At 48.1% G+C, this 16,819-nt stretch overlaps 4 protein-coding genes across 4 annotated transcripts; 3 read left to right on the forward strand and 1 right to left on the reverse strand.

The window, feature by feature from the left end:
* Positions 1-1,339: 1,339 nt before the first annotated feature.
* Positions 1,340-5,209, forward strand: EDB91DRAFT_1056622 (uncharacterized protein; the record flags this gene model as incomplete). Its single annotated transcript, XM_041314023.1, has 24 exons — positions 1,340-1,418; positions 1,479-1,496; positions 1,546-1,657; positions 1,719-1,794; positions 1,846-1,877; positions 1,934-2,030; positions 2,087-2,125; positions 2,181-2,247; positions 2,293-2,330; positions 2,382-2,612; positions 2,670-2,753; positions 2,858-2,942; positions 2,991-3,179; positions 3,232-3,273; positions 3,336-3,348; positions 3,405-3,504; positions 3,557-3,705; positions 3,760-3,818; positions 3,872-4,241; positions 4,290-4,353; positions 4,407-4,442; positions 4,497-4,620; positions 4,669-5,078; positions 5,129-5,209. The coding sequence occupies 24 exons, from the start codon at positions 1,340-1,342 to the stop codon at positions 5,207-5,209; spliced, it is 2,595 nt and encodes an 864-aa protein (XP_041174948.1).
* Positions 5,210-5,530: 321 nt separating this feature from the next.
* Positions 5,531-11,253, forward strand: EDB91DRAFT_1145953 (uncharacterized protein). Its single transcript, XM_041319208.1, has 20 exons — positions 5,531-5,955; positions 6,028-6,039; positions 6,094-6,630; positions 6,683-6,747; positions 6,799-7,138; positions 7,191-7,472; positions 7,532-7,786; positions 7,835-8,110; positions 8,156-8,191; positions 8,246-8,281; positions 8,331-8,545; positions 8,594-8,857; positions 8,910-9,055; positions 9,109-9,494; positions 9,548-9,889; positions 9,944-10,022; positions 10,071-10,366; positions 10,418-10,532; positions 10,582-10,635; positions 10,692-11,253. The coding sequence occupies exons 1-20, from the start codon at positions 5,689-5,691 to the stop codon at positions 10,805-10,807; spliced, it is 4,119 nt and encodes a 1,372-aa protein (XP_041174949.1). The 5' UTR covers positions 5,531-5,688; the 3' UTR covers positions 10,808-11,253.
* A 376-nt stretch (positions 11,254-11,629) lies between these two features.
* On the reverse strand, positions 11,630-12,624 carry EDB91DRAFT_576255 (uncharacterized protein). Its single transcript, XM_041327761.1, has 4 exons — positions 12,373-12,624; positions 12,202-12,314; positions 11,994-12,149; positions 11,630-11,937 (listed from the first exon to the last, which is right to left on the reverse strand). The coding sequence occupies exons 1-4, from the start codon at positions 12,419-12,421 to the stop codon at positions 11,716-11,718; spliced, it is 540 nt and encodes a 179-aa protein (XP_041174950.1). The 5' UTR covers positions 12,422-12,624; the 3' UTR covers positions 11,630-11,715.
* A 1,907-nt stretch (positions 12,625-14,531) lies between these two features.
* On the forward strand, positions 14,532-14,801 carry EDB91DRAFT_1010543 (uncharacterized protein; the record flags this gene model as incomplete). The annotated part of the gene is made up of 1 exon (XM_041312408.1): positions 14,532-14,801. A coding segment is annotated over one exon (270 nt), but the record flags the coding sequence as incomplete, so codon positions are not given.
* Positions 14,802-16,819: the final 2,018 nt, after the last annotated feature.

The following is a 16,819-nucleotide window of genomic DNA, read 5'->3' on the forward strand; positions in this document are numbered from 1 at the left end:
CAGGATTATGATAAGCACCTCAATATTAATGGTCGCGGTCACCGCGACTCAGGCTCACCGATAACTTCGAGCATCATGCTGAGTACGATAGGAAGCATAAGTACTGATGCAGCTGAGGTGGAGCTCGGGAAGATGGGCGTCGTACATATTCAAGTTATGGAGGCCTTGAAGCTTGAAGTTGTAATCAGAAAGGCCAGGTATCATTTACGTACTCTTATTTGTCGACTCAACAGCAAACAAGCAGATTGGATGCAGAGAACCACAAGAGAACTACGTACGCGCGCGAGCAGCCCTGAGTGTCATCAATGTGCTTGTATACCTGTGGGACCGCTCCCTTCCGTCATACCACTCCCTCGGACATAGAGCTTCTAAGGGCCCAGGCAACTTAACATCTTGCTGTGTTTCCTAGGTAAGTCTTTACCATGTGACTGTTGACATATAAATGACTCCAGGTGCCGGGAGTGTTCCGCTTGCCAACAAGAATGCTTCCGCACGAACTCGCCCCCTATTGACCATCTTGAGGAAAATACCTTCACTACAGGCAGTTTTCGCAACAAAGTCTTGACTGTGTTGGAGTCCTAGGGCCTAGAAGTGTCAATCATAAATGTCATTGACACCTGCCAGTGGCAGGACTGGTTTGTTACGAGACTTATTGACTATGCTTACGATGCTGTCGTGAATTTACTCACCTCGGACGGACTGGATGATGCCGGGTTGGGGCTGGGGATGGTCGTTCCCGTGAGCTGACACGCATTCGGTAAATATACTACGCCGAGCTGATAAGTACTGCGGCTGCATTTCATGTTCTGGAGCATGTTCCAGAGTAAGCATGTCGCAGTTCTGACAAATGCCGGACAGGAATCAGAAGCGTTGCTAGGTGCCTTAACGCTGTGCGCCAGGCGAACGATGGCTAGCTTGGAAGGGATCCTTCATTTCATTATACCCTGCCTTCACGAACATCGACGCGCTCGCTTGTTTTGCTTGCCTTGCGTCTTCCTCTTGATCGATTGACAGCAGAAGAATGCAATGACGCTCTCAAACGCCCGTCCCTTTCGGGTTTCGGACAATTGGCAATTTGGTAGACCGGTACTGGTTATGCCGAGAGGAAAGGATCAAGGATGCGCAAAAAAGATTTCCTATCAGTGGTGCAATGATAACTGCGCTCATCACCGCTTGTGGTATCTAGATCCAGTAATGGTTGTGTCCTGACTCCTGTTAACTAGGACTACCCAGCAACTACGCGTAGTCTTGCCGTCGAATATTCGCACGGTGGCCATATATAAGGTTGCCTTCATACATTGATAACAAAGGAGTACAATTCGGTAGCTTGAACAGTACCATGTCGTTCTTTGAAAAGGTCTTAAATTATGCAGAGCGCCTCCCAGAAGGCATCGAGAGGACAAGGGATCAGATCATTGGTTCGTTATATGCTACTCCTGACACCTGAGACGCGCCTCATGATCACTTGCTCCTCATAGGGATAATCGATCCTGATAGTGAGTATGATAAGCGCCAGGTTCAATTATATCTGATTTGGCTGGTCAGGGCGTCATGATAACCCAGAGGAGAAACTGGACGATGAGATTCGAACGCAGATCAATGCAGGCCACCGTTTCAATAGTTTCGCGGGTCAGAGGTCCGAGAATTCCGTCAAATGGTACGTTTTCGTCCATACGGCCAGTTTGAATACTCAGACCCCCCCCCCCCCCCCCTTACAGGCATATTGATGGTCATGACTACATGTATGCGTTGTCCGAGATCCTCGACGGTGCAAAGGAGTGTATCTTCATACTGGTATGTTCGAAATCATCGCAGTACTAGCTTGAGACTTATGTGTTATTGCAGGATTGGTGGCTTACTCCTGAGTTATACCTTCGGTCAGTGTTTTGATGACGTTTGCTGTGCCTCAAGGGCTGATGTATTTCGTGCCCAGACGACCACCCGCAGATCATCCGGAATGGAGACTCGACCGACTGCTTCAACGTAAGGCTCGAGAAGGAGTGAGAATATATTGTATTGTCTACAAAGAGGTATAGGTTTCTTCGAGCGTTATGCAATTCCTATTAAACGTTTGGGCACCAATCAGGTCGCTCAAACAATGTCGTTGAATTCAAAGCACACAAAGGTCTGCACATCTAGTTTTGTTTTAGTCTTGCGGATGTTTAGGTCGAGTGACGTAGGCCGCATTAGAAGCCTTACACCCTAACATTGCTTGTATGCGACATCCAGATCACATTGGAACCAAAGGTGAGAATAAGGAATAATCGACAAGCAGTTTTACATAACCTTGAGTCACAGATGCCGTGGAATTCTGGTCTCACCACGAGAAGGTATGCACACACCCTTTTGTTCGCGGCAGTCCCTATATTCATTTCTGGCAGCTTGTGGTTGTCGACAACCACCGCGGATGTGTTGGAGGACTTGACATATGTTTTGGTCGCTGGGATACGCACAATCACCCCCTTGCGGATGTGCACCCGACGGACTGGTCACGAACTCTCTTTCCGGGTCAGGATTATAACAACGCACGTGTCCTTGACTTCCAGAATGTCGATAATTATGTTAGCAATGCTGTCTCGATCATGGAAACTCCAAGAATGCCATGGCATGATGTGAGTTTCAAGCTGTTTAAGTTTCCCTACCACATCGTGTGACTCTCGCCGCATTAGGTTCATATGACAATGTGCGGCTCTGTTTGTTTGGATCTTTCCCAACATTTCGTTGAGAGGTGGAACGAGGTGAAACGTAGGAAGGTACGTGGTCAGATGGTCAGATTATGTGGACGTTTCAAGGCTGATTTGATGCCACGTTTTCAAAGTACCGTAATGACGAGTAAGTTCAACAATTTCAAATGAAGTGTCCAACCTTACCGCTCCACAGTCGATACGACTGGCTTGCGCTTCCCCACAATGTAGCGATCTCTCCGAACGAAGCTGTCGTCCGTATGTAGATGGTTTGCGGTAATTTTGTTCAACGCTAATAATCCACAGGCCATCCCCATCGTGAGAAATGGCATCGAATGGGTCGTCGTTTCAAACAACGTTTCCACCTCGAAGATGATGAGGTAGTCGAACCGCCTTACACTCCTCCCCCGCATGGGGTTTGCCGTGTGCAGGCCGTGCGGAGTGTCTGTGACTGGAGTCACGGTGTGCTTACGGAACACAGCATTCAAAATGCTTGTACGTCTTCCCCACGCGCAAGCCGCATGTTTGTTCTGAAACCTTGGTACAGATATTCAATTGATCAACGAGGCCAATCATTTCATATATATTGGTACGTTCCGATGCTGAAGATTTTATCCCAATGTGATATTTACGCTCGTGACTGATCTAAAGAAAACCAATTCTTGTGAGTGTGGCAGTAACGTGTATGTCCGGTTATCTGATCCATTTTGCTATATTTAGCATCTCCAACACGCGCGAGGAAGGCCCGGTCAAGAATCAAATAGCAAAGGCAATTGTCGGGCGGATTATTGAAGCCGCCAGGGATGGTCTGAAGTTCAAGGTTTGGAATGTCCTTCGTTACTATTCGCCTGATTTTTTAGTGATGAAACCAGGTTATTGTGGTTATCCCTGAGCTGCCTGGATTTGCCGGGGATATCAAGAACGATAAATCTTTGAAGATTATTATGGCAGCACAATACCGCACGATTAACCGCGGCGGTCACAGTATATACGAGGAGATCCGAGCTGCTGGTTTTGAACCGTAAGTTATAATTGTTATATTTTAATTTGCGCTGAATAGTTTCTCGGATATTAGGATGGACTACATTCGTTTCTACCACTTGCGTTCCTACGACAGGATCAATGCTCCGCAGAGTAAGTTAACTCGTAAATGACACTGCAAGTCTATTCTAAGCGAGGCCCAACAGAGTCGTTAATATCACAAATGGAGGCAAACTCAGGAGTTTCATTTTACCAGGCCCAGACCGCTCTTGCGCGTCAATGGGAAGGTCCCCGTTACACTAGCGGCGACACTCCAAAGGAAGTGTTTATCAGAGTGCCTCAGCCTGCGCAGGAAGGCATAGGTTCAAACCAGCAGACCAAGATGAAGCTTGTGAAGGTGCCTCTGCCAGCTTCATATGATGAAGCAGTGGACATTATTCGGAGGTTCGAGGGAGGCTCAGATGACATCAAAGGCGATGAAGATGTGTCTGATACCGTAGCGCAGCACAAAATGCTGGACAGAACACGCTTGACTGATGAGATTTGGTATGGTTCGGAACAAGAGGAGCGTGATGCGTACGTCTATTATTGCATATCGCTACGCCCAACTAATTCGTCGGAAAGATACGTGTCGGAGCTTCTTTATATCCACTCGAAGGTTATGATTGTTGATGATAGGCGCGTTATTGTGAGTGCTTCTAGACTGGCTGTATTTTTTCTGATCGGTGACTCTGAGCCTAGTTGGGTTCTGCGAATTTGAATGACAGAAGCCAAAAGGTTCGTCGTTTCCGCTGAAAAGGCATGTGTAAGCTAATGACCCTCGCCTTCTAGGGTGACGGCGATTCGGAAATTGCGCTCGTTGTCGAAGACGGTGACATGGTACGATCGACGATGAATGGGCAGCCATATATGGCCGCACGTTTTGCGACTACTTTGCGTCGCAAGCTCTTCCGGGGTGAGATTAGCGTCAAAGCTACCCGAGCGTTATTTAACTGCTATACAGAGCACCTTGGCCTCATTGAGCCCCAGAACGTCCTTCATTCCAGGGAGAAGGTGACCTCATTCATGCGATGCGCTCCAGAGCCCAACGACGACGAGATCGGGACGCCGGAAGACAATGCCGTCGCTGATCCCCTTGCAGACAGCACCCTAGAACTCTGGAATAGTACAGCAAGAACGAATCGCGAGATTTTCACAGAGGTCTTCCGTCCTGTGCCCACTAACCTTGTTCGTTCTTGGTCCGCATACGAGGCAAGTGACGATATTTCCGATCTTCCTCGGTGCCTGTCTGACGTTACTATACAGAATTATGTGCCAAAGGTCAAGACTGGTCACGTTGTACCGGAGATACAGCTGCAGCGCATCAAGGAACGCCTTTCCCATGTCAGGGGTTCAGTTGTCGAGTGCCCTCTGGTGCGTCTTTGATGATCTATGGGGAGATTGGCGCTCACATGTCACCCCAGGATTTCTTGATAGATGACAAGGAGTTCGTCGAGGGTGTAGACTGGCTGGGATTAAATCCGACGCTTCCGATTTACATCTGATCATAAGTCGTGGATCGTCATGGGGGACTGACAGAACGATATTCTTGTATGTATGGACCGATATAGTGGCATGTAATACTAGTATGATTGTTACGCCCTTCTCCACGTGAATCACGCAATGCGCGGAGTATGGAAAGCCGTGCGGAACCAGATTTTAAAACTATTAAATGAGGAATCAGTCAAGCACGATTTCAAACAAAAAAACCCTTCAAAACCGCGGCGAAGAGATAGATTGGCAATATTTAATGCATGTGCTAGTCAGGGGGACATGAGGCTTTCATTTGAGGGCTGAGCGAATGCCCGAATTGTTTAGAGAGTTCAAGCTCCACTTGTTACAATAGTCGAAATAAGGGTTCCGGTGGCAGACGGGCATAATAAGCCAAGTAGATTCTTAGAAGCGCTTCCGCTCCACTGCGCTTGCGTTTCCCTTCCCAGCTGACTCTTCACTTCTTGATATCGTTCGCTCGTCGTCTCCAACGATGAGCACGATGACTGACTCTAACCAGCAGGGTCTTTCTTATCCATTTCTTTCTCATCTTATTGCACTGCTATCAGCCTACGAACTATGTCCTATGTCTACGCCACACCCACGATATGATGGGCCTGCAGATTGGCAGACAGACACCATCCTGCGCTCTCTTGAAGCCGTTGCACGAAGAATGTATACTGCGGAGGAGACTTTGGCTTCGATCAAAGCTTCGGAGTGTTGGCAAACTAATGGGCCAGAGACAAAGAAAAGACGCAGTGTAGGCGACACTCGCATATCATCATCTTCGTCTTCTCAGAAAGAGACCAACCCATTTTCTTCCCTCACGCAGTCCAGCACCAATGTCAATGCTTTCGCTCCGTCTCCCAGTATCCCAGCATCAACTCATAGTTTCCAGACCAACACCTCAAATTTACCGCCCACCGCAGAATCAAATGATGTCGACATGCAGGAGCCCGATAGCACACATGATGTCGATCGCATACCAGGAAACAAACAACACTCCGCTCGCGCAAGCTCAATGTCCTTATCACTCGACGGTATCCCAACTCATATTGATGTTGCAACTCTCCTTCGGTCATTTAACAATGGAAACTCGGCATCGGCATCGGCACCCCCCACCTCGCACATCGAACATATGGCTTGCCCAACATGCGGAAAGGCTATCACCGACACTTTGACTATGAGCCGGATCAACAGCTCCTTTGATGGCTCACCCTCTGGATCTCCTCTTGTCGTCCCTCCTGGTCCTCTTGCTGCTGCGGCGTTCGAAAGCGGCATGAGCGCCGTCGAAGAACTGAGGCTGCTCAAGGCTCAGGTTCAAGATGTCGCTCGTGTGTGCAATGCTGTGGCCAGAGGTGACTTGTCCCAGAAGATTACGGTTCCCGTCCAGGGTGTGGTTATGGTTCAATTGAAGGATGTCATAAATACTATGGTATTCTTCTAGAATTTCATCATTAGAGCTCGCTCATGCACATCATTGTCAGGTCGATAAATTGGGACAGTTCGCCAAAGAGGTCACTCGTGTCAGTCAAGAAGTCGGTACAGAAGGGTACAGTGACCAGAAATCCGGATCCTAAATGTTTTAATCAGTATTTCGCAGTAAACTCGGTGGACAGGCTCTCGTATTGGATGTCGAAGGTACCTGGCGGGAACTGACTGGCGTCGTCAATAAATTAGCCGCCAATTTGACCAATCAAGTCCGAAGTATCGCCAAGGTCACTAAAGCTGTCGCGTTGGGAGATTTATCAAAACAGATCGATGTCGATGCTCGCGGCGAAATCCTTGATTTGAAGAATACTGTAAACGGAATGGTCATCCGACTTCGTGCATTAGCCGCTGAAGTCACTCGTGTCACATTGGAAGTCGGCTCTCAAGGCAAGTTGGGTGGTCAAGCGCATGTGCCAGATGTCGAAGGTGTTTGGTTCGAGTTGGTTCGCAATGTATGCCCGTCACTTTGTCTTATCGGCGTGGGGGCCTTATCTGCGTCTCAAGGTCAATCGGATGTGCTCAAGCTTGACGGATCAAGTGCGCTCTATCGCCAAAGTCACAACCGCCGTGGCCAAGGGTGACTTGACGCAGAAGATTGAGATCCAAGTCGAAGGCGAAATGTCAACTTTGAAGGGCACTGTCAACTCCATGGTGGACCAGCTGAGCGCCTTTGCATCAGAAGTCACTCGTGTCGCGCTTGAAGTCGGTACGCAAGGTATATTGGGTGGCCAGGCCCGCGTAGAAGGTGTGCAGGGCACATGGGCTGACTTAACACGCAATGTCAACGTGAGTCATCTCAACGATAGTCTGGTGTCGTCGAGTGTCGCTGATATGCTGTGGGACAGAAAATGGCTAGCAATTTGACTGACCAAGTACGATCGATTTCGGAGGTCACAAAGGCTGTCGCGTTGGGCGATCTAAGCAAAGTCGTCAACGTCGATGTACAGGGAGAAATGCTGGATTTGAAGATGACTGTTAACTCTATGGTTGCCCAATTGTCTACGCTCGCCAACGAAGTCACTCGTGTGTCTTTGGAAGTCGGTACAGAAGGTATCTTGGGTGGTCAAGCATATGTCCCCGATGTACAGGGCATGTGGAAGGTAGGGCGCAAAGATAGAGATATGATACATTTCTGACGTTCACTACAGGTTCTTACAGATAATGTCAACCTCATGGCCATGAATTTGACCAACCAGGTGCGATCAATTGCAGAAGTGACGAAGGCTGTCGCTGGTGGCGACTTGACAAAGAAGATCGAAGTCGACGTGCGCGGCGAGATCAAGGAGTTGAAGGAGACTGTCAATGGCATGACCGAAAGCTTGAGTCTCTTCGCCGATGAAGTCACTCGTGTCGCAAGAGAAGTCGGCACGGAAGGACGATTGGGAGGTCAGGCTCGTGTAACTAACGTCGGTGGTACATGGAAGGTGAGTGTGGTGCACAGTTCGTGTATCAATGCTCATCTTGAATAGGACTTGACGGACAACGTGAACGTCATGGCTGCTAATGTAGGCACATTTCAGCTTTACGGGAACTAGCACTGATTTTTCCCGGCGTCGTAGTTGACTTTACAAGTCAGAACGATTGCTGTCGCAACCGTGAGTATTACCTGCCGCGACCCAGACCTTCTGTTGAATTTGTCATCAGACTGCTGTCGCTCGCGGAGACTTGACTCAACAAATCACTGGTGTCTCCGTGTCCGGAGAGATGCTGAGCTTGGTCAACACTATCAATGACATGATTGCCCAGTTGGCGATCTTCGCCAAGGAAGTCAAGAAGGTAGCCTTCGAAGTCGGTACAGAGGGTAAACTGGGTGTCCAGGCTGAAGTGGGCAACGTCCAGGGTATCTGGCAAGAAATCACGTAAGTAAGGGTCATGATCCGGAGAGATGGGTATTGACACCGCTGAAGCATGTCCGTCAACACTATGGCCGGGAACTTGACTACGCAAGTCCGTGGATTCGCTCAAATCTCGGCAGCTGCTATGGATGGTGACTTCACTCGTTTCATCACTGTCGAGGCCAGCGGAGAGATGGACTCTTTGAAAACACAGATTAATCAGATGGTCTTCAATTTGCGTGACAGCATCCAGAAGAATACCGCCGCGAGGGAGGCGGCTGAGCTGGCGAACAGGAGTAAATCTGAATTCCTGGCGAACATGTCGCATGAAATCAGGTAACAGTGTTCTTTTTTCCTGTCTCGACATTGCATGCTCAAGCTCTCATAGAACGCCAATGAACGGAATTATCGGCATGACGGAACTCACTCTTGACTCTGATTTAAACCGATCACAAAGGGAAAGTTTGCTCCTAGTGCACTCATTGGCTCGCTCGCTGCTACTCATCATTGATGACATTTTGGATATTTCGAAGAGTGAGCTTCTATTCCCGATGTTGATGTATTGATCTGATGTACATGTTCTACAGTTGAGGCCGGTCGAATGACCATGGAGGCTGTCTCGTACTCCCTCCGTCAAACAGTATTCGGGATCCTCAAGACCCTTGTCGTTCGTGCATCACAAAACAACCTGGATCTCACATATGATGTCGACCCGGACATTCCTGATCAACTTATCGGTGATTCACTACGTCTTCGTCAAGTCATCACGAATTTGGTTGGCAACGCCATCAAGTTCACTCCGTCCAAGGTCTCCCGCAAGGGCCATGTTGCTCTAAGCACGAGGCTACTGGCGCTGGATGACTCGAGTGTGACCCTAGAATTCTGTGTCACTGACACGGGGATCGGTATCGCCAAAGACAAACTAAATCTCATTTTCGACACCTTCTGTCAAGCAGATGGTTCCACGACAAGAGTGCGCGTTCATATTACAATTTATCGCAAGGGTTGCAGCTGATCGTACCATAGGAATATGGTGGAACCGGTCTGGGTCTTTCCATCTCCAAGCGCCTCGTCAACCTCATGCAAGGCAACATGTGGGTGGAGAGCGAGGTCACGAAGGGAAGCAAGTTCTTCTTCACGATCACATCGCAGATTTCCCAAAGTACGCTGGAGACCACACTGCAAAAGATGCAACCATTCCAGAAGCGTGCTATTTTGTTCGTTGACACCCTCAACGACACGACTGGAGTTGTCCAACGGATCCAGGAGCTAGGACTGAGACCATATGTCATCCATGATGTCAGCGAGGTAGCCGATAAGGAGCGGTGCCCGCATATCGACACTATCGTTGTGGATTCATTGAGCATGGTACGTCACTTAGGTGTCACATGAGTTCATATTGGCCTCATACATTCGTCATAGACTGAAAGTATCAGGGAATATGAGCACCTGCGCTACATTCCCATTGTATTATTGGCGCCTTCGATGCCACGTCTGAACCGTGAGTATGCGAGGATGTGCTCTGGTGACGTGGGGTTGACAGTCGTAGTTAAATGGTGCTTGGACAACAGCATCAGCTCGCAGGTTACGACCCCCGTCACGGCCCAAGACCTTGCTTCCGCCCTCATTTCTGCCCTGGAGTCGAATACTGTCTCACCCGTCTCGGCACCGAATGACATCGTCTTTGACATCCTCCTGGCTGAGGATAACATGGTGAACCAGAAACTAGCAGTCAAGATTCTGGAGAAGTACGGTCACACAGTCGAGATCGCGGAGAACGGAAGTCTAGCTGTCGATGCTTTCAAGGCACGGATACAACAGAACAAGCCATTTGACATTATCCTGGTGAGTGTTTTCTTTTTGCTCAATGGTCCACAGTAGTAATATCTCCCCTAGATGGATGTATCAATGCCTTTCATGGGAGGAATGGAGGCGACTGAGCTCATCCGAGCGTATGAGATGCACAAGGGACTGCTGCGGATTCCTATCATTGCTCTCACTGCTCACGCTAGTACGTTGCAATCTCGTGGCTCAGGGGAGGTGGCTGAATTTTTTTTCAGTGATTGGTGATCGCGAGCGATGCCTGCAGGCAGGTATGGACGATCACATCACCAGTACGTGCCCCATTTATCCGCGAGTCTCTTGGTCTCACGTGCTACTCATTTTGCAGAGCCCCTTCGTCGTGGAGATCTTTTGAACTCGATCAACAAGCTCGCAGGCGAGCGCGCACAGCTAGCCAAGCAGCATCACCTCCTCCACCGACCACCTGCTCTCATGGCACCATGACTGATGCTTTTCTGCATGATTTCATTGTTTCAGGTTTTGTATACCCTTGTTTGATGTCGATTCCGGTTTGTCGATGCTTCTAGTAACGTTTATGGCTTTCCAATGCTACCCCACCCATGTCAAATTAATCTGTACGATAGCATGTTCATTTCTTTTGTTACACTGTCTCAGACTCGTTGGGTAATCTCATATTCGAACCCCCTGTATGTTGGCGTATAATGTTGGGTTCATCCTATGTACGGGAAGACTATGGTTTGGTCTGGCTACTGGAGGCTAGGTTCACGGTGGTTTTAGGTCTTTATAGGTGTCTTGTCAATTATAGATGATCAGTTGGAGTTGATTGACGTTGATGAGATGTTGTGAAGGTGCAGTGCCCACTCGTTTATGTAGCATCCCCAAGATCCCTTAATAGATTCTCTTCGCCGAGATCCAAATTTGAACTCGAACAGCACACAGTGATTCATGGCAGTGTACGAGCGGTATCAGTGTTTCACAATACATCACCCTCACGCATCGGATCTCACATTTGGCACGGAGCTGATGGAAATCAAGAGGTAAGTCAAGTATAGTATGTACCACAGCCAAACCTCATGGCATCTTAATTTTTTCCCACTTCGGACCGTCGGATGATCATCGATCAGATATCAATATTAACCATCCAGGGTGACAAAACAAGAAATCAACAAGAGGCAGTGCCAAGGCAGCTTTTACCAGTTTATTTCTACGGTCCGAGATAAATATGGTGTTAATAAGAGAGGGTATTCATGAACCATATGCTAGTCTCTAGTATGCAGCTGACCTAAATAAATTTAAGATGAACGCTGAACGATATCTTGTTACGCAAACAAGTGTTGATATGATGATGTCCAGAAAAACGGCCCTAAAAGATCACAAGTCGGCACTTATGCTCAGAGGATGAGAATACCGCAAACAATGGCAACAGCCAGGCTGAAGGCCCCGGTAGCTGCTTTCATGCCAACAACACCGCCGCCGACGAGAGGGCTGCTGCCGCTGCTGCTAGTACTAGTGGTCTTAGTGGAGGTGGTGCTGCTAGCGCTAGTTGTCGAGCTTCCGCCTGTAGTCACTGTCGAGCTTCCGCTTGCAGTCACTGTCGAGTTTCCGCTAGTAAGCTGTAAATATACGCCGTCAGGCCACCACAAGCGAACCAGTGGAATTATCAACGAACAGTGAGAGATCCACCGCAAGCTTCGTTCCAGCTGTCGAGGGCGGACTGAGCTTCTGTCTGGGTTGATGGTTCAGCCGCAACGACGCAAACCAAGCATGATTGAAGCTCGGGTCCGATAGCCGACGCGCAGATGCAAGACACAGTGGTGCTGCAGGTCTAGGGGGAACGTCTAAGCGATGTCAAAAGCTTAAATATCAGGCGTACTCACAGTGATTGTGTCGACGACTTGGCAGATGCTTTGGCATTGAGAGGGAAGCTCGCTCGTGCTATCCTGCCGGATAGCAAGGGCATTGGGAGAAACATCGCGTGCGAGAGGAGCGGCTAGATGCGATGAGGACGTGTTAGTTCACGAATAGATATCAGTGTATCGAAAGTTTACCTTGCGCGGCAGCAACAAGAACTTGAAGGAGTGGAGTGATTTGAACCATTGGAAAGTTGGATGGTGACCGGCTACGCACGGGGCTTAGAAGAGACAGATTTCGGAAAGCGGGGTTGGTTGGTCTTATAGGAAAATTTTAGCGCCTGCCATACGTCAGAAGGGAATAAGGATGCTATGTAACTTGAGGGTGCGAGCCGCCCTGAGGAGGATCACGAAGTCACGACCAACAGCGGCCGACATGCCAATACTAGAATCGGCGATCTAACGGTAGAATAATTTTGTGTCCTTTTGTGCCTTGAAGCTCTTAATCATTCTTGATGCACCTGATGTCCCAGCGGGAGGCTATGTCACGACTCATGGTGTTGCGTTTGTTTGCAGCCTGGGATAGTGAAATGAGTGGGTCAGGCTTGTAGTACCGGGTGCCCTCGAGCACGAAGTCGCAGTGTTGGTTGAGACCTAGTACTCAGGCTCATATTGGTGGAATGATAGATTGTCGGTCAATGATATTTCTTGTAGTAAATCGCGTACTTTATTGGACTTTATTTGAAGCGGCCGACCGTCGGCCCCGGTCCATCGCGACGCTATATAATAGCGCATGATGCTGATCGGTATGCGATGTCGATCGTTTGCACCCGAACTTGCAATTGCGAAACTTTCAAGCGCAAAACACCTCATTGAAGCTTTTGAAGTCGTTCAACCTTTGGGCCACGAATCACTATGACTCGGATATGTAGAGTACTTACATAATGTACACAATCCCTCATCGTCACGGTGAAGCTTGACCACCGTATGGCCGAGTACTTATGCCGGACCAGGTATAACTGTATCCTTTATCAACTTGCCTGGGTAACACCATCTCCTTTGATGACATGGAGACTGATCGGCTATGCCAGGACGTCGAAAGTGCAGTCTGACGATAGGTGCTGCTCAAAGCTTCGTACAGCTTATGCAAGTCAGACAAACCTCCAGCCTGGCTTGCGACCAGAGCACCAGCACGATGAGAACTGATGAGTTATTCTCGAAGGTCACGCGTCGGGCCCAAGCTATAATAAGGCCCCGTGGGAAACTGCCGTATTCGTCAGCATTGAGCAATTTCTTCATCTGATGGATATGACCGTCACAGCTGCAGTACGACTTCTGCCCGATGTCCCAAATACCCATGTCTGTTGGGATCACAATGCCTGTACACTCCTGTACGTACACCTTTTTCTGATCGCATGTAAACTGATCGGCCTCGCTGAACGTCGAAAGTGCTATATTGTTGTTGTCGAGGCTTCGCGAATTGTACAACTTTTACAAGTCGGATCATGATAAACCTCGAGGCTCAGCGCTCCAGCCTGAAGCTTGCGACCAACAGCACACGTGAGGTTGGGCTATATTAATAAGGTCCTGCGGGGAATCGGCATCCGTCAGCCGTAATGCAACTATCTGACTGTCTGAAGATAGCAGGTTCCCGTTCCAGAGTTTTGCTAGCCTGCAGGTTTGAACATTTTAAGCGTCGAACCAACGTTTGAATGTGAGTTAACTTGAATCATCGTGTATCATGCTGTCGGGATCGCATCACTAGTAGAAGTGCGTAGCTCCTTCACAAGACTATGGACCGCCTTTATTCAGTATTCAATTTTATGACGCCACACGGTACTATGTACCAGCCCACAAACACTTTGGTCGTCACAGATTTATGTGGGACCAAGATCATCCCCTTGAATGAGCTACGGGTTCAAGAAAGCCCCCGCTGCAAGAAGCGTTTGACGTGTCTCCAGAAAACTCGTTCAGAAGCTCACCCGGTTCGCTTATTTCCAATTTTCCATTGCTCCGCCTTCGTATCCGATCTCTACAGTTGTCTGATCTCCCACCGCGTGGTCAATCCCGCTGAGGATGTTTCGCGTCACTTCGCTGCAAAGTCAAAGGCCTTTTCGCTCGATGTGCTGGACGGCCCAACCCCTCTCAACCTAATTCCCCCTTGGCGCATGAAAGACAGGTGTGGGGGGTCTTTAGTCAGCACGCATTGCAGTATCCTTAACAGATGGTCCGAAGCAGGAATCTCCACGGCTCGCGGTACCCGAAGAGGGCGTCGAGCTTCCGAACATGACCTCTGGCCATCCTAGTGTATTGATTAAAGAACCCCCCCAAATCATGACCTGCAACGCTTCATGCATTTCCCCCTGCAACCGGCACATGCTCTTGTTAATACTGCCGCACTTTTCGATGAAATTGCTGTTCAAACTCTCAACAACTTAGTGCTGCCAGTGAGGGTTCGGATAGACGACAGATGGACTGTGTTTGGACCGAAGGACAAGCATTTGTTTTGGGTCCCACCATTATACACTTTCCGGTGGTACCCTCCGAGGATGCGGTGGGTCAGCCCGCCCAACACGCAGGTGGATCTCAGCCATATGGCTCATGGGTTATCATGGGAATCTTGTTATAGAACAAACACATATGTTTGACATATAGATAAGTATGAGTTTCGCCGTACAGTATATGATAATCATTACAACCTTGACGAACACTTTTATGCTGCACCTTCTCTTAACAATGGCTGTTTGTCAAGCATGCGAGACTTTGTATTGGTGGTAGTCGAGGGTGATTGAGGAGTAAGGATAGGCACCATAATGCCGTCGTGCAATGCAGATCTAGGGAATTGAGCTGAGGACATGCAAGAAGTCGCCCTGTGTGTGTCCTATCGTTTCCCATTGTTGTGTGCTCCCATACAGGTGAGGGGAAAACTTGGCGGGGCCGCCCAGGGGGGCCATTCTTACCATGTAGGCTTGCATCACTCATCAGTATCGTAGTACATCGTAAGGCAATAGATAGAATCTAGTTGTATATCATAGTCATAGTACAATACAAATCACTGAAAATAACAAGTACGCAAGCGCGACAAAACCCGATCCAGTCCATACTGGAGAAGCAGACGCTCAAGGATTATCAATGCATACATTGGAAGCTTGTCATAAAGCATTTGAAATTCTTCTCTGGATTCTGACCTGGTACAGGCCCACGGATAAGATGAGAATTGAGCCCCTTCAGTGAATTTACCCATCTCAGACGGGCAGCCGGGCGTGACAATGTACAGTGGCTCAAAAAACTGTCCACATGTTTTCACATTTTTCACTATCTATGATATTGTGTGATAATATCCAAAGACCTCAAGGACATGCTGGTACCATATTGTAGTACTACTTCAGGGCTTTCAATTGAGCACTATGCCGTGGGAATTGGTGAAGATAAGGTGGAGATATGAGGCTTACAAAATGATGACTCATGCGGACAGTTTTTTGACTCAAGTATTTTACAGTGATAATCAGGTATTCTAGTACTTTGTGTGACCTCCCTTGGCTTTAATTACTACCTCTATCCTTCTAGGCATACTCTTGAAACTATATCTAACTATATAAACCAGAATGTCTCTTGTGTCATAGTCAGAATCACCATAAAAGCCATCTCCTCTGCTTAAAGAGATAATATCCTCTCCCTGTCCTATTCTGGCCTCTCTGCTCATCAAATTTCCTCTAGAACTGGAGTATGCAAGTATACTGTGACCAATTTTATCAAAGAAAACCACCTGGACAAGGAAAACTCTTGTGGAGGACATCCATCTCTACTCATAAGAGGGCTATCATCCAACATATCACTACAGGAAAGGCTGATAATGCTGTCCAAGCCACCCATTATATCAATTCCACCATTAACACCACTGTCTCTTCACAAACTGTGAGGAATGTTCTCAAGGTGGCTCATCTCAAGGCAGTAACAAAGCAGACATACCTATTCTCTCTATTACACATAGGCAGAGAAGACTAGCCTTTGGCTTGGCCCATCAAAACTGGACTATAGAGGACTGGAAGCATGTTATATGGTCAGATGAGACCAAAATCAATAGGATTGGGTCAGATGGGAAGGTATATGTATGGAAAAAGAAGGGTAATTCTCTAACAGACAGAGAGGTTAGTGGGACTGTCACATTTGGAGGAGGTTCTCTAATGGTATGGGGCTGTATGGGATGGAATTGTGTGTGTATGCTTGCTGAAGTTGAGGGGAGGGTAGATGCTAAGCAGTATGTGGACATTCTAAATGACCACTTGCTGCCTAGCATAGCTGAATCAGGGATTGAGGGAGAAGACATCATTTTCCAACAGGATAATCATCCCAAGAATACATTTAGGAGAGCCAGACAATGGTTTTAAGAATATAATATCAATGTTCTTGACTGGCAAGCACAGTCCCCTGATGTCAATGTCATTGAACATCTCTGGGGAACACTCAAGATGAAGCTTCAAGCCTATGAAACCCCCCTAAAGGAGTATGGGAGCTATGGGAGAGAGTAGTAGTGGAATGGTGAAATATTACAGCAGAATATTGCCAGAAATTGATTGAGAGTATGCCTAGAAGGATAGTGGGAGTAATTAAAGCCAGGGGAGGTCACGCAAAGTACTAGAATACC

Source organism: Suillus paluster (assembly GCF_016628075.1).
Source record: "Suillus paluster strain FC165 chromosome Unknown EDB91scaffold_46, whole genome shotgun sequence".
In the NCBI taxonomy this organism is placed as follows: Eukaryota; Fungi; Basidiomycota; class Agaricomycetes; order Boletales; family Suillaceae; genus Suillus; species Suillus paluster.